General features: G+C 42.8%; 1 protein-coding gene across 1 annotated transcript; it reads right to left on the bottom strand.

Annotated features, from left to right (window-relative positions):
- Positions 1 to 17,366: 17,366 nt before the first annotated feature.
- LOC128899506 (uncharacterized) lies at positions 17,367 to 20,841 on the bottom strand. The gene is made up of 3 exons (XM_054178877.1): positions 19,608 to 20,841; positions 18,430 to 18,605; positions 17,367 to 17,867 (listed from the first exon to the last, which is right to left on the bottom strand). Exons 1-3 carry the CDS (start codon positions 20,839 to 20,841, stop codon positions 17,367 to 17,369), a joined length of 1,911 nt encoding a protein of 636 aa, XP_054034852.1.
- Positions 20,842 to 24,632: the final 3,791 nt, after the last annotated feature.

The following is a 24,632-nucleotide window of genomic DNA, read 5'->3' as shown; positions in this document are numbered from 1 at the left end:
CTTCTTTGTTGTAGACTTCAAGGCTTTCCTTGTACTGTAAGGTTTAATTAGGGGGAAAACAACCCGCAAAACCCCAGCCAACAACCCAAATCCTCAGTAAACATTAACAGGAATTCCATTCTGCAGCGGTTTCCCTGCAGTAAGTGCAACATCACCTCAGTCCAGAAGAGGGGACTCTTGTTTCATGCATGGCAGGCCTGGGAAAACAGCCCAGAGAACATTCTAACGTCGATGGTAAAGACGACAATGGGCTTGTTTAATGATAATAAAAGATGAGGTGTGAGAACTGAGCTATTTAGAGATTTTTAAGAAAAGCAGCAAAAGATCAGAGCACGCAAATCCCACCTTTCCTTGGCTTTTAGGGTATTCTTTCCTTGCTGGCTTACATAAAAATATGTAGGTTAAATTGAATGGTTTATCAGGGACCAGGAACACCTGAGATCCTACGTGTTTTCTGGCATATGAAATGCATTACACTAATTAGGTTACTTTGGTAACCTACCTGTTTTTAATTTGATTTTCTGTTAAATGCCCAAACCTCCCTGGGGAATCGTGGATGGTGTATTAAAAACAAAATAGATAAATCCTTCCACTTGCAGCTTTCTGCCATAAGCCATTGCCAGAAATCAGGAAAGAGGATTGCTTTCCTTCCCACAGGGATTCCTGTGAGTGAATACTTCAGTACTTAGAACTTAGCTGTTGTAAATGCCTCTGTTTCTTTAAGAGTAGCTTATTGGGAGTGGTTTCTAAAGTCTTCTTTATTTAATTTTAATTTAATTTAATTTAATTTAATTTAATTTTATATATTTTATTTTCATTTATTTTATTTTATTTTATTTTAATTTAATTTTATTTTAATTTATTTTATTTTATTTATTTTTATTTATTTTATCTTTATTTATGTATTTATTTTAATTTTAATTATTTTATTTTATTTTAATTGTATTTATTTTATTTTATTTTAGTTTATTTATTTATTTTATTTATTTTAATTGATTTGTTTTATTTTATTTTCTTTATTTTTAGTTATTTTTATTTATTTCATTTTAATTTATTTTTATTTGATTTATTTTATTTTTATTTATGTGTTTATTTAAATTTTAATTTATGCTTTCTTCTTATTCTTATTATTGTATCATTCAGTTCTTGTAAGTGTCTGCTGACAGAATTTATCATCCAGTAGCTAATATTTGTCTTTGGGGAAAGGTCTCCTTTCTGACATCTGCTCAGTGATGATTGTGTGTTTCCATCCTCAGCTATGTTGGCCTCAGTCTGCAGTAGAGCTATTCCACTTTCCACAGTCTGTGGCTGGGAGGAAATAAGTTTGGTCACTTGTGGTAAGTTTCCTCCCACTCTTTCTGCATTTTCTAAGCAATGATATTTATTTCACACGGGCCTTGTCTTTTGTTCATCCTGCTTTTTATCAGTGGTTGTATCTTCCCACTATTTTTTTTCCCTTTTACATGATTTTCCCTGGGAATAGTAATGTAGTGGTGAGAGAGCTGCAGTGGTTTGCCCTGTGAACCATCAAAGAAGTCACAAGTCAAAACTCCAGCTCTTGAATCTTGGTGATTGACAATGATATTCCAAATCAAAAGAGCACAGCTTCATTTGCAGTTCAGATGGCAAGACATTTCACTGACAGTTTAGAGCAGCTCAGCTTTTGTCAATAGGCTAAGCAGATAGGACTCCAGATGATACCTCGAGGCCATGTTACAATCTTTCTATACATATTACTTGTATTTGCATTGACAACTGTAATTTGCCATGATGTGAAATGCTTTATAAGTTATCTGCATAAATGACTTTTGCTACACAAGCAAACCAGTGTACTTCAAACTTACAAAATCAAGCAAACGTGATCTGGAGCTCACTGGGGAGAGTAAGTGCAGTTGAATCCAATGTCTCTTACTTACTAGCTTTTTTCCCCTGTTGTTCCAGTTATGTATGGATCACAGCTGAAAAGGACTCCAGGGGTTTTCAGTCCACTTCTCTGTCCAAGGGAGAGCTAACTGCACCCATGCCACTGCTGGCAGGTGTTTGTCTTACCTATTAGAAACCTCCAACGATCAGTAGAATGGCTTGAGCTGGAAGGGACCTTGAAGATCATCTGGTTTCAGCTCCCCAGCCATGTGCAGGGACACTTCCCACTAGACCACATTTCTCAAAGCCTCATGCAGCCTGGTCTTAAACACTTAGAAGGATGAGGCATCCAGAACCACTCTGGGCAACCCCTTCAAGTATCTCACCAGCCCCACAGCAAATAACTTATTCCTGATGTCTAATCTAAATCCATCTTGCTCTAACTTAAAACCATTGCCATTTGTCCCATCACCACAAGCCTTTATACAAACCCTCTCCAGCTCTTCTGTAGCCCCTTCAGGTACTGGAAGGATGCTATTAGATCTCCCCAGAGTTTTCTCTTCTCCAGGCTGAACAACCCCACCTCCCTCAGCCTGTCCTTGTCACAGAGGTGCTCCACCCCCCTGTTTGTCTTTGTAGCCCTCCTCTGGACCTAATGATAAAGATATGTGTCCTCTCTTGGCAACCTCTGCCAGTGCTTTTCCATCATTGCCATCAGCAGGATTTACACTAATGTCTGACCTAGCTTTTTGTTTGTGTAACCTAAGGATGCTACTTTTTGTCCTGTTTTGTGGAGCTGTAGAGGAGACTATTCCTTTGAATTCTGCAACAGTTCTGCTGTGCTGAAGATTGCTAATTCTCTTATCTGTAGGTGAAACTACCCTCAGTTCATTCTCTTCTTCCTTACTGGATCAATCTCACTGTTCCTCTGGGTCCTTTTAAATTGGTCTATTCAAATCTTGTGATGCAACGCTGTGCACAGACTCACAGAGGAGAAGGGTTCATTCACAGGTTACCTTGACAGTAGCTGTGTTTCTGAATGTCTATATGAAGCTTGCTTTCCTACAGAAAAGCAAGAAACCAGTCAATATATTCACTGTCATCCTGACCTTACTTCCTGTGCAGATGCTTATGTGCTTTCCTCCTCACAGTTTTCAGATTCTGCCTCTGTGTAGTATTTTCACAGGTCTTTGTTAAAAGTATTTTCTAAACACACTGAAATAAAAGAAAAAATAAAGTCTGAGGAGGAGCAAATGGAATGAGCAGGTAGAGAGACAACCCATCTGTCTTTGCCAGGGGAAATCAAGGAACCAGTTTGTCCAGTTGTTCTTGACCAGCCATTCTCCATGACATTCATGGACGTACGTGAATACCTACCTGGCTCAAGCTTAACTTTCACTTGCTTCTCTTGTTTATAAAAGGACTGGGTGTCATAATAGAGTGTTCTCTAGTAGGGAGCTCATAGAATGATCCCTCTGAGTACACTGGTGCCATGGGATTGGATCTCTTCTTCTTAATGATTCCTCTTCCTTGAATTTCCAGGATACGTAGTTGCATAGAAGAAAGAAGATGAAGCATAAACTGAAAAGATGCAAAAATGCTGCTGAAAAATCAGAAAGCGCTGGCAGAATGTGCAGGTAGGAAAGAGCAAAATGAAAGTAAGTCTTCTTGTTCAGCACTAAAGTACTGGCACTCAAAGATGTCACAGGTTGGACAGGGCCTTGAGCAAACTGGTCTAGCGGAAGGTGTCCCTATCCATGGCAGGGTGGTTGGATCTAGATGACCTTTAAGGTCCTTTCCAACCCAAACCATTCTGTGATTCTGTGACACTATCACAAAAAGGCTGTGGTGAATTCTTTGTCTTGCAGCGTCCTCAGATTATGAAAAGGTCCTTACAGGACAATGTTTAGCTAAATGTTGAGTTACTGGGCTCATCGTGGAAGCATGTGGGTGATCTTTTCTGGACTGGGTCATGTAGGAGATCAGATCAGCCAATTTAACAGTCTCTTCAGCCTTAAAATTCTCAAACAAGGGAAAGATTACTGAGAAAACAGACTGTTAACACCAAAGGCAACTGTTTTTTTTTTCATAGATTCATAGAATGATTTAGGTTGGAAAGGGACCTTAAAGACCACCTAGTTCCATGGGCTGGGACACCTTCGGCTAGACCAGGTCACTCAGGCCTCATCCAACTTGGCCTTGAACACCTCCATAGAGGGGGCATCCATGACCTCCCTGGGCAACCTGTTCCAGTGTCTCACCACACTTACTGTAACGAATTTCTTCCTAATCTCCAGTCTAAATCTGCCCTCCTCGAGCTTCAATCCATTCCCTCTCATCCCATCACTACAAGCCCTTGTAAAAAGTCCCTTCCTGGCTTTCTTGCAGGCTCCCTTCAGGTACTGGAAGGCCTGAATGTGGAAGGGAGTCTAAAAAGGATCAGTGAAGATGTGATACACTCAGAACTAGTAGGCAACATGGTTTCTAGATGAGGGAAAAGTGAAAGTAAAATTTCCACTTGATCTGCTGGAGTCCCATGAAAGATTGCTGCCTGGCTGGGCTCTTAAGCTGTCCATAACTCATCTGTGACCATTAGTGCATGCCCCAATACATGTGTGCACAGAACCTGAAAACTCCACTCATGGGTTGAAGACTGGGTTGTCCTCAGCCCATCAGAGAAAGATCTGCACCTGTCTCACAACTCCATGTAACACTCCTGGCTAGAAGAAGAGGGGCTAGAAAGGTGCCCAGTAGTGAAAGATGTGGGGATGTCGGTCTGCAGCTGCCTGAATATGAGCCAGCATATGCCCAGGTGGCCAAGAAGACCAGCAACATCTTAGCCTGTGTCAGGAATAGTGTGACAAGCAGGACCAGGGAAGTGATGGTGCTATACTCAGTAGTGTTGAGGCCACATCCTGAGTACTGGGTTCAGTTTTGGGCCCCTCACTCCAAAAAGAGCATTGAGCTGCTGGAGTGGGTCCAGAGGAGTGCAACAAAGCTAGTGAAGGGTCTGGAGACCAGGGCTGGTGAGGAGCAGCTGAGGGAACTGTGCTTGTTTAGCCTGGAGAAAAGAGGACTGAGGGGAGACCTTCTTGCTCTTTACAACTCCCTAAAAAGAGGTGGTGGTAGTAATAAGTGATAGGATGAGAGGAAGTGGCCTCAAGTTGAACCAGGGGAGATTTAGATTGGACATTAGAAGAAAATCCTTCACTGAAAGGCTTCTCAAACACTGGGACAGGCTGTCCAGAGAGGTGGTTGAATGCCCAGTCCCTGTAGGTGTTTTAAAGGGGTACAGATGTGGTGCTGAGGGGCACGGTTCAGCACCGGACTTGGTAGAGTTAAATAGTGATTGGACTCAACAATCTTAAAGGTCTTTTTCAGCTGAAATGATTCTATGGATGTGTGTTACAATGCCTAACACAGTGCTAAGTGACTGTTTCCTGTGCAGTTGTGGCTTTCTTAAAGATTAAATTAAGAAGCAATAAAATAAGTCAGACATGTGTACTCCTCATAGGAGCAAGAAGCCAGAGCTTAGGTCTGGGGACAGAGAAAGCAGAAGGTACATGCCCATCACAAAGAGAGCACACCCTATCTGGTAAAGGTGTCAGAGTCATTTTGCTTAATGTGCAGAGCCATCCTTTCTGTTGGCACAGGACAGAATATTTCAGCTGAGCTGTCAGATGAAAGCACAAATATCTCTTCCAAAAATGAGAATGCTGAACAGCTATGATGGAGCTTGATTTTACTTCTGACCTTTGAATTGGGGATGGGGAGGAAAGGAAGAGAAGGCAATGATTTTGGTGGCAGTACTTCTCTATTAAACATGCTCAATATTCTGGGTCAAAAAGAGCATCCATCAGTATTGCAAGACTGCTTCAGTGGAGCAGCTGTGGTGGTCCAGCATGTGCAGGTTACAAACCATTGCCACGTATTAGCCATCTGGGGAGGGCTGGAAATGCCTGCCATTATCTGCCTGGGGCAGCAATTTGTAGGAGCTGCAGTGCATTATGATGGATTAGCTCTGCAGCTGAAGGTGTCACAACCCATTTCTCTGCATCTTCCCTGGACTAACACTGCAAAGCAGAGACTTCTATTGTTGTAGTTTTGGGGGCAGGAATCTAATTTGTAATGATGCTGTAGGACAGAAGGGAGGAAGTGCTTGAATAGCTGCTGTGCCTGTGAACTAAGCACAGGCTTTAGTTCAGCACTTGGTTGCCATAACATTTACCTTCTTTGGAGGGGGGTTTCTTATTCAGGAATTCACAGGTTGTATTTGCTTGGAAGCAACCCTCAAAGCTCACCTTATCCAACCCCTCTGCAGTGACCAGGGACACCTCCAACTAGATCAGGCTGGCCACACCGAGTCTGATCTTGAAGGCTGTACTTCCATGCACTCGGGCACTGAGTTGTCAGCACCAGCTTGGGACTTGTATTCCAGGATGCTTTTTCAAGGGATGATAACCAGCCTTCTCACTTCCACCTGTCCATCCCCATATCTCTCTGCTCTTGCTGACCTTCTTAGTTGCCATCAGTATTATGCTGCTCTGATAGTTTCTGTCAGTGCAGACTTTGCAGGTCCTCATTCAGGGAAGGCAGTGCCACTGAGTCTGTGGTACCACTCTATGTGACACTGGCTTGAACTCTTTTGAAAGGAGCTTGAATCCTCCATTATCTTTACCCTTCACGATATCCTTTCTGAGGGATCTTTCTGTTCCTCTGATGACTGCAGGACTGTGGTGAGGCACCGTTATGTCAGCTTTTCTTTTTCTCATCTCATCTCATCTCTGTGTTCCCTTACCTTCCTGTCATTCTGCCTGAATCAATTGTACCATGGATAGGAAGAGTTCTGCTGGGATACAGCTCACAGATTTGTCACCTTGCTCTTCACCCTGCACAGAGAAATACAGATGCTTGTTTGGGTGACTGGACTATACAAATGTATGCATACTCCTGCGCTCACACACACACACACACTACTGCTGCTGATGAAGTGTTTTGATTGGAGGCTGGTTTCAGTGTGGAGGTAAGCATGTTCACATTGTGTTTGAAGCAGGCAGCAACAGGAAGTTTTGCACACCTACTTTATTCTGTTTTATTCTAGTCTGTTTTATTCACCTAAATGTCTGTTATTCATCTGTTTATTTCACCTAAACATGAGCCAGCAGTGTGCCCAGGTGGCCAAGAGGGCCAATGGCATCCTGGCCTGCATTAGGAACAGTGTGGCCAGCAGGAGCAGGGAAGTCATTCTGCCCCTGTACTCTGCACTGGTTAGGCCACACGCTGAGTACTGTGTCCAGTTCTGGGCCCCTCAGTTTAAGAAGGACTTCCACCTGTCCATCCCCATATCTTTTTGCTCTTACTGACCTTCTCAGTTGTCATCAGTATTATGCTGCTCTGATAGTTGCTGGCAGTGCAGACCTTGTACATATGAGCTGAGGGCATGAGCAGGCATTGTAAGAGCAGGGCTCTTGTGGGAGCCTGCAATAGCCAGGCCCCTTGAGTTGATTGACTCTCTGATCACTCATCACACTGATCAAAGATCTTGGCAGTGGTCAGCCATATGCTGTCCACTGGGGATGTCCCAAACACAGCCATGAGGAGCATCTCTTGCACTACACAACTGCTGTTAGGCCACTGCTTCCCCAGAACGTGGCACAGACAGATGAGTGTGTGCCTTGAAGTGCAACCACGCTGATCAAAGATCTTGCCACCTGACCGGGTTTGGCAAGGGTAATGCTGTAGGGCAAAAGGGTTCACTTTGCCTGTGACTTCCCACAATACACCAAGAAAACACCCTTCACACTTTGTGCCTGAAGAGGCAATGTGCAGAACTGTCAAGGGGTAGAACTTCTTGTGATTGCCCCATGGCAGAAGCCTTAGTAAAAGAGTTAGAGAAACCAAAGCCTACCACATCAGCTCTTCTGCCAAGGTGCTCATCCTGACTCTGGGGGAGGAGAGCAGTCAGCAAAACTATGGCCACGTTTCCCAACAAAGCAAAACACAGACACAGGTGAAGCACTTGCTCAAATAACATGTACTTACCACTATGTACAGAGGGGAAAGTTCCCAGAAGACACTGAGGGCATGGAGGAGGAAAGGCTGCTCAGTCTCCAGGTGCTGACATACACCTCCTGAGGCACAGCTCCATGCACGCCTCTTCCTTTAGGATCCCTGGGATCACTCTCTCCAAAAGCTCCTCCTCAATCTCCTCAAACTGTCTCAATGCCTCTGTGTAGGCAGCCTGATCTTGCACCAGATGCGCAAAGAGGTTGGGTGGCTTAGATGTTATTTGGATGAAGAACTTCCTCTCTGCCACAAGGTAGCTCTCTGCCCAAATTGTGCTTGGGGTGTTGCTTCTATTTCGACGTCGGACACAGGTAGAATCATCTCAAAAGACCTGTGTATCTTCAGACAGCTTTGGGCAAACTTTTATACACAAAGTTATCTGTCTGTCATGACAGAGGTATGTCAATACTTCACAGAAAAGTCCAGATGCTTCCTATCTATACAAAGGTTATCTATCTAAAAATAGCAGAAGCATACATATCATCCAGGTGTCCTTTATCTAATACAAAAGACCATCTTGTCTAGGACTAACAGAAGTAAATCACTGAAAAATCCTGCTATTCCTTATCTATGCAGAGGCTGTCTGCCAACTCCTCTCCTCCTCCCTGCATTCCAGCATTTTAGCTAACAAGGAAAATTCTTACCTGCACTAGGTTATTCTGTTAATGAGAATTTTCTATTCATCAAAGGAAAGGAAAGGTTCAGAAAGGAAAGGTTTGGAAAGGAAAGGAAAGGTTTGGAAAGGAAAGGAAAGGTTTGGAAAGGAAAGGAAAGGTTTGGAAAGGAAAGGAAAGGTTTGGAAAGGAAAGGAAAGGGAAAGGAAAGGAAAGGAAAGGAAAGGTTTGGAAAGGAAAGGTTTGGAAAGGAAAGGTTTGGAAAGGAAAGGAAAGGAAAGGTTTGGAAAGGAAAGGTTTGGAAAGGAAAGGAAAGGAAAGGAAAGAAAAGGTTTGGAAAGGAAAGGTTTGGAAAGGTTTGGAAAGGAAAGGAAAGGAAAGGAAAGGAAAGGAAAGGAAAGGAAAGGAAAGGAAAGGAAAGGAAAGGAAAGGAAAGGAAAGGAAAGGAAAGGAAAGGAAAGGAAAGGAAAGGAAAGGAAAGGAAAGGAAAGGAAAGGAAAGGTGTTTTAAACAATTTTTACAATAGACATAAGTTTTGATTGGCTAATGGCACAAATCTGTTGTACACCATCGTTAGACACAAATTGCATACTGGACACTACATGTTGAATCACTGTATACAACAGGGTCTTACACAAGGGAAAAGAGAATACTAACAAAACAGAACAAAAATAAAACAGGTAATTACACGAGGTGAAAGCATCCTTGCTCCTCCTGGAAGCCAGGAGAACAAGACCATACCCCCGTCCCCCGCCCCCCCCGCCCCCCACATCAGTCCTTCAGTTTGGAATTGAAGTGAGAGCTTCCTTCCAGAACTGAATGCATCTGTGGGGCTATGGAAAGTACAGTCCTTGAAGACATGTCTTCTGTGATGCAAAACTTCAGGGGTCTTCTATATTGTAACAAGACAAGTCCTTCTGACACTACATCAGGTAATCTTCAGCATTAGAACTTAAATAAGAAACACAACCTTAAAACATACAAAACTGGTATTTCCAGGTTCCCCACACAGAGGTTCTCAGAGCCACCCTCCAGGGTGATATCCCTGAAAGAGTTGGCTTAATTACTTCGAATGGGCCTGTAAGTATTGTTGACTGCTTCAGGTTCTCTCAAAGCCACGCTGAACATATACAAAAGCTTTTTCCCAAACCAAGTACAATTTTTTTGGTGATCTCCTGACTCATGCTTCACCCCCCACTCGCCACTGAGAAGTGAAGCCCTTAGTTGCCCTGGGGGGCATACCCCTCCCCTCACCAAATGGTCCCACCAAGAGGGGAGCAGTGGCCTCAGCCCTCTCTTTAGGCTCAGGCCAGCATTTCACAATGATTTCTAATTGCCTCGTGGCTGCTCCATCAATCACTTCTTTTGGAATACCTTTCTTCTGACCCACCCCCCACCAATATTGCCGGGTATTCAAGTGTTCCCTGCCCCTAGCCAAGTGCCTCCTAGGAATGCGCCGCAACTGGCCCTGGGGGCTTGGTGGGTGAATCATTTTCACATGCCTCAAGCCTCTAGTTTGAGGTTTTTTAATTTCCTCAGGTATACTATACTGCCTGACATAGTCTAGTAACTCCCTTCCCACTTCTTCCCATGTCCATGGCTTCAAGTCAGGCTGGCTCCCTCCAGGTGTTGAATTTTCCCTTAGGGCAGCTTGCATCCTGGAAGAAAGTGGGGTATCAGCTATTTCTTTTTGGAGCTGGATACTGACTTAGAGAAAGGTACACAAGAGACTCAGTAAGTTTCTTGTATTATGCTTCTATTTCAGCGCCGGACACAGGTAGAATCATTTCAAAAGGCCTGTGTGTCTTCAGAGAGTTTGGGGCAAACTTTTATACAGAAAGTTATCTGTGAGATTGTTATAAGGAATTTACTGAGTCCCATTTAAATTTATAAAGAATTTAATAGGCGAGCAATAAAGCAAATGCAGCGCTGGGCGACAGAGGAGTCTCCGCTCCACCAACTGCCGCACCTCACCCTGAGTTCATCAGTCTTTTATGTGGTGGTTCTTCCGTATCTGTGTTTTCCACGGTTCGGGATACGCATGCTCTAACTGTTGCTAGGGGGTCGTTTTCTGTCTTCAGGGGGTCGGTGAGGCTGAAGCAAGCAGTCTTCCTCTATGTCCTTTCCTTCAACTTTAGTTATACATTACCATATATAGGCAAGTCTTTTGTTTAAAGCTAAAGTCAAGGGTTACATAGTATCAGCATCCTTGTTGCACAAGCTTCTTAGTTCGGCTAGCAAACACACAATGTCGTTGTTTGACACTTAGCAGCACAGCAGGTTCCTGTATACAATGGGGCTATAACGGGTTTTGGTGATACAGCAAATTCCTACATATCATGAGGCTATAACAGGTTTTGGTGATACAACAAATTCCTACATACAATGAGGCTATAACAAACATTTCCTCTAACCCTTTTTAACAATTTCCCCCCTTTTTGTTGTTACCCTTAAATGTTTGTTCTTTTCTTTAACTATAAGTCCTTTTCCTGATACAGTTCATGATCCTTCAGTTCAATTCCGTGTCCTCCATTTCGTGGCATAGTTAGAATTAATAGTTTTGTGGTTTCAAACCTTTTTTCAACAAGTTGTATAAGCCGTTGGATTATACATGGCCCCAGCATCAATCCTAGAAATATTAAAATGAGTGGTCCTGCCATTGTAGACAATAGTGTGGTTAACCAGGGTGACATATTAAACCATTTCTCATACCAAGTTCCCCCATACTCTCTTTCCTTTTTGCGTTGTTCCAATCTCTTCCTGAGTTCAGCCATTGAATTTTTAACCATTCCTGTATGGTCAATGAAGGAACAACACTCTTCTTGTAATGCTACACATAACCCTCCTTCTTTCAGTAGCACTAAGTCTAAACCTCTTCTATTTTGCAAAGCTACTTCAGACAGAGATTTAACAGAAGTGGCTAAGTTGTCAATTGACTGTTCAATTCTGCTTAGATCTTCATCTACTGCTTTTTGTAGGGTTTGCATTTCTTGATTTTTAATTAATGAAGCTATTCCTGTTCCAGCACCCACCCCTCCAACAGCCAATAATGCTGCTATTGTTATTGCCGTTACTGGTTCTCGTTTTGACCGAGTCCAGTCATGTTCATAGTGGTGTATCACCTCTTCCATTGGATGATATATTAACCGAGGAATTATTGTCACCTGTATGCAAAATTCTGACACATTAAAAACCTTTAGAGACAGACATGGTGTTATACCGATATTTGAACATAACCACTTGGCACCTTGTGCCGGTATTACCCATTGAATGTTTTCATTCTGCTTTTTTTGTATCCTTTCTTTGGATACTGTGTTTGTACAGAATCTACTGTACTGCCTTGGGACAGTACCAATGCATTTCCCAGAGCCAGAAACATATTGCATAGTGAGTCCTTGGGTATTATTTTGGTCCCATGGACACTCAGGTGGATTAGTTCCATTCGTCCATTGTACTTTCCCTAATTGCCCAATAGCTTCATAATAAGGTGGTCTCATATTATAACATAGCCAACATTCGGTAGTCAAATTTGGATGTGTTTTGTTTAAAGCAACATAGGCCGCATACATAATTCCTAATAGTGGATCATTCAGTTCAAGTGGATCATTTTCTTGTATTTCAGGGGGATCCTGGGTCCGTATATCCATACGGGCTGTGCCCGTGGCGTCTATAGCTAGATCGGACAGAATTGGGCTAGGAGTGGTAGTTAATGGTGCTTCTTGTTTCATGTTTGAGGATGTTAATACTTTATTAGGGCCAATTGCCATGGGAGGGTCATATGGCATATATTTGCGCCGTATTTGAAAGATGCTGCCTCTATCGGTACCTGGTTCCCAATACCTTATTCCCCAGGTACGTCCAATTTCCCAAGAAGGGTCTCCAGGGTCTTTTACTGTGATTTCTATCCTCCAACATTGGTTGTTTCCCATAGAACTGGGATGCTGACCCCCAACAGAATCATATTTAGGAACCTTACATCCAGGAGGCCCCCATGTTACAGTTATAAAAGGATCGCCCCCTGCTTTCCAACTTGATGCTATTGTTTCACATCTCCAATAAGCACAATAATAATGCCCTGGTGCATGGCAATACCCCTTCCCTGGGTTTGAAGCAGGACATATGTAATAGGGTTTGGTTATTATGCGATGACAATCTTGTCCAACGCACAATGATGATAATTTTGCGGTAAAATTCCAATCACTCCCTACTCCTGCATATTTATCTACCACCCTTGATTCTTCCACATTAATCAATTCCCAGATTACAGGTCAGTGTGGATTATAGTTTTCAAACGTCCAGATCACTGATGCTTGGTCGATAAAATAAAAAATCATGAGCCACCACTTCAGCTGGTGTTTATGAACATTCCTCACAAGGTTTCCTCTGCCTCGCTCGTCAACTTGGTTGCAGCAAGCTACGAGGTGCATTTTTCTTCTCGGCAGCAGGTCACCCATTACAGGAAGTGTTCAAGGGGCTCCTAGATTGAGGTCTGTGTTGGCAAAAGAGGCCTTTAGTTCTTTAGTCATTACAAATTCCCTTTCCACACCTTAAATCTTCTACATCCAATACACAATTAATGACCCAATAATTGCTACAATAAATCCTAAGACACACTGTACAGCAAAAGGTAACTGTTCAAACCAAACCCAATTCATGTAGGAGACCCAGTCTTATTCAAAATAGGTCCGTCTTCCCGTTATCTGTGGAACAAAAAGACATCAAATTTTAAGGCTAGCTGAAAACTTCTTACATACTACATCCCAATCTTCATCCAAAACTTGCAGTGTGTGAGGCAAAGGTACCTGGGGACCACAAACTGATTGTAAGATTATTGTCTCATGATCCGTGATTGCAAGTTTTACAGCTTGATTCAATCTCCAATACAACAACCTGAGCTCAAGATCTTCTCGATTTTCTATTAATTCTTTTGCTTTTTGATAATCCGGTTCTCCAGTTTCTTTAGGCAATGCATCATGATAATTTAATATATCTAACTCATATGAACATGCTCTACATTTGTGGCCTAAAACAAAATGATGTTGATATACCCAACAAACATCCCAACAACCCCCACAAAGAATTTTCACCCATGCCAAATGGAGGTGTGATCCACAACATAAACAGGCAGGGTCCCTGCTTGGATAGTTCACAAAGTTCCTGCGGATCCACGGGACAATAAATTCAAGATCCTCTTCATGATTCACAGTAAGTTTTACTCCAAACACCAGTTCGATGCGGTTCAACAATGGAGTAATCTTACGCTGTAACCGCTGAATTCGCCTCAGCAAACAGCTACTTTCATTGTCCTGGGAGATTCCTAAAGAGTTCTCTTTGTTTGTCGAGCTAATCTGAGCTTCAGATCTCCCTCGGAGCTGACGACTTTCCATTCTTTGTAGTCTACAGGTCCTTTAATTCTGCTTGCGTGGGTCCAACCCTTTTCCGCAGTTCTGACAGATGTATTAGTAGTCAGGAGGACCAAATAAGGGCCCTCCCAACGAGGCTGCAGGGTGGGTTCCTTCCAAGTCCGTATCAAGACCCAGTCACCAGGCTTTATCTGATGTAAGATAATATTTAAAGGAGGTCTCTGAGTTATCTGCCCTTTTTCCCACAATTCCTGCCTAAACCTCATTAATTCACTGATATAATTAGCAAGGTGTGTGTCTACCACCTTGGGATGATCTGCTGGAACTCCAGCATCATAGGGCATACCATATAACATTTCAAAAGGAGAAATTCCTATGTCTGCCCTAGGTTGGGCCCTAATATTCAAAAGGGCTAATGGTAAACATTTTATCCATGACATTTTCGTTTCCAAAGTCAATTTCGCTAATTGCTTCTTTAATTCCCCATTCCTGCGTTCAACCCGTCCTGAGCTTTGTGGGTGCCATGGGGTATGACTCTTCCACTTAATCCCAAGTGCCTCTGTCAAATTTTTAATTACTTTAGAGGTAAAGTGGGGCCCTTGGTCTGAATCTATGACTTCCGTTACCCCATATCGTGGGATAATCTGTTCCAACAAAATTTTTGCTACCGCTTGGGCAGTCGCCCTTGAGGTAGGAAAGGCTTCCACATAATGTGTGAGGTGGTCCACCATAACCAATACATATTTATATCTCCCTATTTTTGGAAACTCTGTAAAGTCAATTTGTATGTTTGAAAAAGGCCTAACGGCCATAGGCCGCCCACCTAAAGGTAACTTCCTTGCCGCTGCCTTATTAACTTTAAGACATGTTAAACATCCTTGTATAATTTGTTTTGCCAAGTCGTGTAGTCCAATTGTCATAAATTTCGTACTAAAATGATCTATCAATCCTTGGGTTCCCCAATGAGTCTGACTATGCAATGTCGTCAGTATTTGAAGAGCAACTGACTTTGGTAACATCACTCTGTTTCTGGACCCCCAATTCGGTCAGCTTTTTTTCTTCTCGAGGAGTGAATACTAAGGAAGTATCTGGCTCCTTGCTAGAGGGATCCCCTTGTTTATCTATCAGAGTGTATTCATGAATAACCCCCATTGCTGCTCGTTTTGCCTCTGAATCTGCCACATTATTTCCTCGTGTTCGGAAGTCTAGTCCTTTTTGATGGCCCCTAAGATGTACCACTGCTAATTTATAAGGTCCCCGTAAGGCCCTTAAAACTTGAATAATTAGCTCTTGGTGTATCAAATCCTTTCCCTGCGAGTTTATAAGACCTCTTTCTTCCCATATTTTCCCAAAGGTGTGAGTCACCCCATAGCTATACCGGGAGTCTGTGTATATAGTTCCTATCTTCCCTTTTAATCGTTTTAAAGCTTGTAACAGTGCATAAAGCTCACAGGCTTGTGCCGACCAAGTAGGGCTTAAGGGTCCCGATTCTATTGTTTTTAATGTTTTTCCATCAATCACTGCATATCCCGACCTTCTTTTTCCATCTACGACTCTGGATGAACCATCCACAAAAAGTTTTTCTCCCTCATCCAACTCTTCTTCTTCTAAATCAGGTCGTATCTTAGTTTGTGCCTCAATTGTTGTAATGCAATTGTGTGTCGATTTTTCTCCTTCTGGTTGGCCATATAAAAATTCAGCTAAATTTTGCAAATTGGTAGTTTCTAATGACAAGTCAGGGGATTCTAACAAAGTACTTTCATATTTCAATAACCTAGAATCCGAAATCCATTTTTCAGCCTTTTGTTGTAATACACTTCGGATATTATGTGGGGATAATACCCTGATGTTGCTACTAAAAGTAACTTTTCGTGCTTCTTTGACCAATTGAGCACAACCTACTACTGCCTGCAGACAAGTGGGCCAACCTCGACTCACGGGGTCTAATATTTTTGAAAAATATCCCACTGGTTTCTTTTTCCCTGCCCATTCCTGAGTCAGGACTCCATACGCAGTACCCTCTTCAATATTGACAAAAAGGAAAAATTGCCTTTTTAAATCTGGGAGGCTAAGAACTGGGGCATTAATCAAGTCCTCCTGTAAAACACACCACTTCCTTTCGTCCTCCCCAGTCCATGTTATAACTCCATCCAAGGTAAGTTTTTGATATAAAAATTTTACCTTATTACTATAGTTCTCTATCCATTGTCTACAATATCCTACCAATCCCAAAATCTGGCGTATCTGTCTCTTACTCTTAGGCCTTGGTAATGCAAGTATTCCTTTGACACGTTCGGGATCTATCTTCTTTTCCCCTTTACTAATATAATGGCCCAAATATCTAACTTCTTCTTCTACAAACTGTAGTTTTTTTTTTTTTTTTTTTTTTTTTTTGACACCTTAAGACCCTTTAATCCCAGAAAATTCAAAAGCCGAATACTTTCTGCTCTAACTCCTTCTTCATTTTCCCCAGCAATCAATAAATCATCCACATATTGTAAAAGAGTAATCCCAGGGGTTGGCTGATATTCCTGAAGTATTTGTTCTAATGCTGGTCCAAATAAATTGGGGGATTCTGTAAATCCCTGGGGTAAAACTGTCCACCTTAATTGCTGTCTCCTTCCAGTGTCCGGATCTTCCCATTCAAAGGCAAAATAATCTCTACAAGATTCATCCAATGGACAGGCCCAAAATGCATCTTTCAAATCAATCACACTATACCACAGATTTTCAGGACCTAACTTACTTAACAAAGTATAGGGGTTGGTTACCACAGGAAAACGAGGCACAGTCCTTTTGTTTATTGCCCTTAAATCATGCACCAACCTGTAAGTCCCATCCGCCTTTTTACTGGCAGTATTGGGGTGTTAAAGGGTGACATGCAGGGTTCCAAGAGTCCTTGTTTAATTAATCTCTCAATTTCTGGTTTTAAGCCTTTTCTACCCTCGATCGAAATGGGGTATTGTTTTATAATAATTGGTCTTTCTGGGTCTTGAATTTTGACAGTAAATGGGGGTATTTGCAAACGTCCGACACTCTCAGGGGTATACCAAACCTCAGGGTTTATCTTTTCCTCATCCTCAGTTCGTAGAGGACAGAGCTTAATCTGAATGGTTTTATCCTTTACTTCTAAAGAAATTCCTAACTCTACAATCAAATCTCGACCTAACAAATTAAATTCTGCCTCTGGTACTATTAAAAAATCTCCTAAACTTATTTTAGAGCTCGTTTCAACTTCCACATTCTTCACAATCCCTACTCTAAAGGGTTCACCCTTTGCCCCAATCACCATAGTGGTGTCTGAGGATAATTTACATCCTACGGGCAATCGCTGAATAGTAGATCTTTCAGCACCCGAATCCACTAAAAATTGAAACTCCTCCTGCAAGGGACCTATCCTTAAAGTTATCAAGGGCTCATGATGTTTCTGGGTCCCTAATAAATAGAGCCCCTGACCCCCCTAATCCTCCTTGAACATTTTTTCATCCTGGATCCTGCTTCTACAATTTCGTTTCAAATGTCCCTTCTTTCCACAGTAAAAACAAGTTCTTTCTTCCCTTTTGTCTTCCACAGCCATCTGCCGACTGTCTACTGGTTGAGGTGGGGGCCTATTCTCTCTTTTACCTATCCCTTGACTCTCTCTGACTGCTGCCACCATCATCCGAACTTGTTTCTTGTGATTTTCTTCATCCCTCCTCACATACACCTTCTGAGCTTCCCTTAGCAATTCATCCAACCCTCTATCCTGCCAATTATCAATCTTCTCCAATTTTTTTCTAATGTCCTCCCAAGACTTCGCAACAAATTGTGTTTTCAATAACGCCTGACCCAGCGGCGTTTCTGTATCCAATCCAGAATACATCTGTAAATTTTGCTGTAGGAGGTGTGGGTATGGTATAGGGTGGGGGTCCCGTGGGTATATTATCCTCCTCCCTGAATTTTGGTTTCTTCTTCTGTGTATCTATAGAAGAAAGGGAGAAGAGGGACACCCCTGGTCCCCCTGGTCGGGTGACCCATACCGCTGCATATTCATTTTCTTCCTGGCTAAAAGGAGTCTTTTCATTTACCCAAATGTTTAATTGTTGTTGGACCCAGTCTTCACTAGATCCGTATTTGGGCCACCAGACGGCTGACCCAATCTTTTGGTCTCCCCATGTGTTAATACAATAATTAATCATCTTATCTTTGGACTTATTTCCTGTACCTGGATAGTGTTTCCACATAGTTAGCATAAAATATAAAGGTGAGTCCTTAGGTATATAAGGACGCTTAATGGGAACAGGCACCTTACTTTTTCCCTGTCCCATCTTCCAGAGGGTTCACACACACAATTATATACACTTACTTCCCCTTGTTCGTGGCTCACGCTTGGGATAGCAGTGAGAACCGCACTACTGGAGGGTCCGCACTCGCTTGGGTTGGTCCGAGCTATCGGCCCCCTCTCATGCACACACCACACAATCCACTCTGGGGAACCTGACCCCGACCGTACGGAACCCTGCCCGAAAAAAGCAGATACTTACGCGTCCCGCGTCTTCGTCCGGACTTTTGTGCACAAAATTTATGGGGTCAACCGGTTGTTCTTTTACTTTATTGCTCAAATTTCGGATCGTCAGTAAGGATGAGGCAGGAGTACGAACAACGGAGCCGCTGATATCAGCGGGGCGCCTCTCCGGTGCTCTCGTCCCACTCCCTATTCCTTATCCGAGTCACGGCACCAAGATTGTTATAAGGAATTTACTGAGTCCCATTTAAATTTATAAAGAATTTAATAGGCGAGCAATAAAGCAAATGCAGCGCTGGGCGACAGAGGAGTCTCCGCTCCACCAACTGCCGCACCTCACCCTGAGTTCATCAGTCTTTTATGTGGTGGTTCTTCCGTATCTGTGTTTTCCACGGTTCGGGATACGCATGCTCTAACTGTTGCTAGGGGGTCGTTTTCTGTCTTCAGGGGGTCGGTGAGGCTGAAGCAAGCAGTCTTCCTCTATGTCCTTTCCTTCAACTTTAGTTATACATTACCATATATAGGCAAGTCTTTTGTTTAAAGCTAAAGTCAAGGGTTACATAGTATCAGCATCCTTGTTGCACAAGCTTCTTAGTTCGGCTAGCAAACACACAATGTCGTTGTTTGACACTTAGCAGCACAGCAGGTTCCTGTATACAATGGGGCTATAACGGGTTTTGGTGATACAGCAAATTCCTACATATCATGAGGCTATAACAGGTTTTGGTGATACAACAAATTCCTACATACAATGAGGCTATAACAAACATTTCCTCTAACCCTTTTTAACAGTATGTCAATACTTCACAGAAAAATCCAGATGCCTCCTATCTATACAAAGGTTATCTATCTAAAAACAGCAGAAGTATACATATCACCCAGGTGTCCTTTAGCTAATGCAAAAGACCCTCTTGTCCAAGACTAACAGAAGTAAATCACTAAAAATCCTGCTATTCCTTATCTATGCAGAGGCTGTCTGCCAACTCCTCTCCTCCTCCCTGCATTCCAGCATTCAGCTAACAAGGAAAATTCTTATCTACTTGGTTATTCTGTTAATGAGAATTTTCTGTTCATCAGTTCCCCCCTTTCTTACAGCCAAGAGTATATTCCTATACTATATTTTCTTAAAATAATGTCCTGTTTCCAGCTCATGCCTGAGTTTATCATTTTTATACTTCTGGTAGGATCTTACACTACTCTTTCCAGCACACATAATTATCTTAACCAAAACTAACAATAATATTATTAATAAAATAATCATTACAATTCCCAGCAACAGCTGTTTAAGCCAGAGCATATTGGGCATCCATGAGGTTAACTCTTCCCAGAGATCTGATAATCCATATGACGTATCATCCTTGCTCACCTCATGTAATACTTTCCCCTGTTCCCATATATTTTGTACATCAGTTTTAATTTGTCCTGACTTACCTACATAGGTGCAACAAGTGGTGTTTATCAAGGTGCACACCCCTCCCATTTCAGCTGTAATCATATCCAAAGCCAGCCTGTTTTGCAGTGACACACTGCTCACAGACTTAACTTCCACCTGCAGATTCTGCACCGCATCAGCTGCTGAATTAGCAATGATTTCCATTGTAGCTGATATATTTACTATTGCTTTTTCAAGTTGTGCAACGCCTAGTGCAGGGATCAATGCTCGAACAAAACTGTGATAGCCAGTGTTGTATCTGACAAGGGGATTTGCTGTCCTTCTGTGTCTTCTCCAAAGAGTTCTCCAATATCCTCTAGGCAGGATCTCATGATGGACAGTGATTTGTGGGGTTAAGTAGCCTGCAGTGCAAACTCCTGTCCATTTTGGGGGTAAGCTTTTTCTGGCATACCCATCTCCACATAACCACCAATATCCATAAGGGAGTAAGCAACTAGTTTGACTTAATAGGGCTACACCAGCCCCTACAACATCCAGCCTGTTTTCTTTAGAAGAGGTACAGCCATTTCCCTGAACCCATGGATTGACACCTGAGACTTCTCCAGGGGAAGAGTAATTCCAGCTGCAGCCCAACCCTGTTAAGTTTCGCCATCCTACCTTATTTTCACTAATTTCATTACTTTCTACAAAAAGGGTTCGTGAAGGATCTACAATTAATAAGTCAAACTTTGGACCCAGGCTTTCTGAGCTATCTTTCCCATGCTGACAATTGTGGAAGTTACTCTCAGATGTAGTCACCCAGTCTGATGGCCCCCAAGTCCAATTCATTGAGGCTACCCCAAATAAAGGGGTCCTCATTTGGCCTCGAGGAAGTTCAGTGCATATCCAACAGTTAGAGAGATTAGTTTGCAAAGCCAATTCTTGACTAACATTTAAGTACATATTTCCTTCCCATCCCTTAATAGTATCAATCAACAAACAAATCACAATTATCGATACAACTTGAGCTTCAGGGGCCCCTGGGATTCGAGTTTCCATTCTCTCGCTGAGGTCTTCTTGACTCTGGTGTGGTGAATCCAAGCAGCTTGTTCCTTGATTTTGATGGCTGTGAAGGATGTCAGTATGGTCCAGTCCACTTGGGCTCCAGAGGGTTCTCTGAAAGAGATCTGATATAGACATAATCTCCAGGTTCCACATCATGGACTGGTCTGTCTAACCCTCTCACATTGGTTCCAATCACCTGTTTGTTGACAATGCTCAGGTTCTTATAAATTTGCTGAACATACTTGTTCAACATTTCCTCTCTAAATTGCCCTGGTTCAGAAGGGTCCATAGTGCCTACTATGTAAGGTCTTCCAAACAGGATTTCAAATGGGCTCAACCCTTCCTTTATTCTTTGCTTAGTTTGAATTCACAGCAGGGCACTCGGTGATGCTTGTGGCCAAGGCAGGTTTGCTTCCTGTCCAATTTTTACTATCTGATTTTTGATTAAGTGGTTCATTTTCTCCACTTGCCCACTCGAATGTGGATTGTAGGGGGTGTGGAGTTGCCAATCAATCCCTAAAATTTTGCTCACCTGCTGTACCACCTTGGCCACAAAATGAGGTCCCCTGTCTGAGGAAATAGCAGCAGGTACCCCAAAACGAGGTATTATCTCTTGTAACACTGCCTTAGTAACCTCCCGTGCTTTGTTTGTGCGGCAGGGAAATGCTTCTGGCCAACCAGAGAAGGTGTCAGTGAGTACCAACAGGTACCTGTATCCCCCCTTTCTTGGGAGTTCAGTAAAATCAATTTGCCATTGTTGTCCTGGATAATTTCCTTTGCTAATTTGTCCCAGTCTAACTCCTCTTCTTACTTTGGGGTTAGCCTTAAGACACACCTCACAGTGCCGGGTTACCTGTTCTACTGCGGTGTATAACTCCTGAACCAATTTTCGATACAGGGCTTCTGCTCCCCAGTGAGTCTTTGCATGTTCCATCTGAACAAAAGCCCAGAGAAGGTTAGTGGGAATGATTAATCTCCCATCCGGTGTCCTGGCCCAGCCCTTTCCTATCCTATTCCCCGAAAGGTCTTTGATTAATTTCTGATCCTCTGTGCTGTACACAGGTTCTGGCTCTTTTTGCTCAATTGACAGTTTACCATCTGGGATCAAAACAAACTCTGACACCTTCCTCCCTCCCTGGCCACCCTTTTTGCTGTTTCATCTGCCAGTCTGTTGCCTCTTTCTTGATCAGTATTCCCATTTTGGTGTGCTTTGCAGTGCATTATGGCTACTTTGCTTGGCTTCTGCACTGCTTCTAGCAGCCTCAGTATTTCTTCTGCATGCTTAATACCTTTTCCTTGAGATGTCAACAGTCCTCTTTCCTTCCAAATGGCTCCATGGGCATGTACCACCCCAAAGGCATACTTGGAGTCAATCCATATGTTTGCACTTTTCCCTTGGGAAAGCTCAAGGGCTCTGGTGAGTGCTATTATCTCTGCCTTTTGAGTGGAGGTGTTACTTGGTAGGGCTTCTGCCTCTATTACCTCTTCTGCGGTAGTTACGGCGTACCCAGCTTTTCTTTCTCCCTGGATCACAAAACTGCTTCCATCAGTGTACCAGTTATGGTCTGCCTTTTCCAGGGGTTCTTCCTTCAGGTCAGGTCTGCTGGAATAAGTGGCCTCAATTGTTTCCAAACAATCGTGAATAACTGGTTCTCCATCACCACCCCGGAGGAAAGAGGCTGGATTGACAAAGTTAGCAACTTTAATTTCTACATCCTCCTGCTCCACTAGGATGGCTTGGTATTTAAGAAATCGCTGTGGAGACAGCCAGTGTCCTCCCTTGGCTTCTAGAACAGCAGAGATGGTGTGTGATACCAGGACCGTGATCTTCTGCCCCATTGTGAATTTGCGAGACTCTTGAATGTTAATTGCAACTGCTGCCACGGCCCTCAGGCATCCTGGCCATCCCTTGCTTACCTCATCCAGTTGTTTAGAGAGGTATGCCACTGCCCTTCGGTAGGGTCCTAAGGTTTGTGCTAGGACTCCGAGTGCTATCCCTTGGCTTTCATGGGAATACAATAAAAAAGGTTTAGTGACATCAGGTAGGCCTAGTGCTGGTGCCCTCATCAATTCCTTCTTTAAGGTATGGAAAGCTTGTTCAGCTTCCCCATTCCATTGCAAGTCCTTATCAGTCTCTTTCAATAATTCATAGAGGGGTTTCACAAGCAGGCCATAATTATAAGTCCACAACCGGCACCACCCTGTCATTCCCAAAAAGGTTCGGAGTGCCTTTGCTGTGTTTGGCAGGGGGATAGAACAGATGGTCTCCGTTCTTTCGGGGCCCAGCACTCGTTGTCCTGCTGTTAATTCATATCCCAAGTAGGTTACTTGCTGCTGTACTATTTGGGCCTTCTGTGGGGAAACTCGATACCCATTCAGTCCCAGGAAATTCAGCATACTCACAGTCCACCTTTCACAATCCGTTCTGGTCTTGGTGGCCAGCAGGATGTCATCTACATACTGTAGCAGAACTCCGTTGCCTTCTGGCTTGTTCCACTTTTCTAATTCTTTTGCAAGCTGATTTCCAAAGATAGTAGGACTGTTCTTAAATCCTTGAGGCAAGACTGTCCAAGTTAATTGACACTTTCGGTTAGTTTCTGGGTTCTCCCATTCAAAGGCAAACAGTGGCTGGCTCTTGGGGGCCAGGGGTAAACAGAAAAAGGCATCTTTTAGATCCAAGACGGTAAACCATTCTAATTCTGTTCTTAATTGAGTCAAGAGGGTGTATGGGTTTGCCACCACAGGATGGATATCCTTTGTTATTTTATTTATAGCCCTTAGGTCCTGCACTAACCGATACCCTCCAGCTGGTTTCCTTACAGGTAAGATTGGAGTATTGTAAGCTGATTCACACTCTGTTAGCAGCCCATACTTTAAGAATTTTTCTGCAATAGGCAAAACTCCTTCCCTATCTTTTTTCCTTAAAGGATATTGTTTTAATCTAACTGGTTGAGCTCCAGGCTTAAGATCTATTATCACAGGTAGGGCATTTTTAGCCCTTCCAGGCTGCTCAGTGTCCCAGACTCCAGGATATACTTGATCTTTTATGCTTTCTCTTATTCTGTTTTTCTCTTGTCGAGGGCTCATTAATGGAAGACTTAAAACCTCAATCAACTGTTCCTCCCTTACTCTGAATTCTACCTTCCCCTTGTTAAATTTAATTTCAGCTCCCAATGCTTCCAACAAATCCCTCCCCAGCAATGACTTTGGGGCATTTGGCATATATAAAAATTTATGTAAGCCCCATGTTTTACCATATTTATATTTAAGAGGTTTAAAAAAATATGCCTTCTCAGTTTGACCTGTAGCCCCTATCACAGAAACATAGCTCTCATCCAAAGGCAGCAGTGCTTGATTTAAGACTGAAAAGGTTGCTCCAGTGTCCACTAAAAATTCCAGTTTACTTTCTTGTTCCCCTAGCTTCATTATAACCAGAGGATCTGCTAGGGTATTTATAGTCTCCTCCGGTCCTCCCTAGTCATCCTGTTCTAGTTGTGCCTGAATTCTATTTTCCTTTTCCTCTCTGGACATTCTCTTTTCCAGTGTCCCTTCTTTTTGCAGATCGCACACTGATCTTTTTCCAATCGTACTCTGTTAGTCCCTTTAGTCTCCTTACTTTCCTGTAACGCTGCTACCAACATTCTCTTCTCTTTTCTCCTATTTTCTTCTTCCCTGTTAGAGAATACTCTCCATGCTACATCCGAAAGTGCCTCTAAATCCCTTCCCTGCGGGGGTGACAACTTTTGCAACTTCTTTCTGATATCACTAGCAGATTGCCCAATAAA

This window comes from Dryobates pubescens, chromosome Z, assembly GCF_014839835.1.
Source record: "Dryobates pubescens isolate bDryPub1 chromosome Z, bDryPub1.pri, whole genome shotgun sequence".
Classification (NCBI taxonomy): Eukaryota; Metazoa; Chordata; class Aves; order Piciformes; family Picidae; genus Dryobates; species Dryobates pubescens.
The sequence above is the reverse complement of the archived record's forward strand: the minus strand, read 5'-3'. Positions and strand labels throughout refer to the sequence as shown.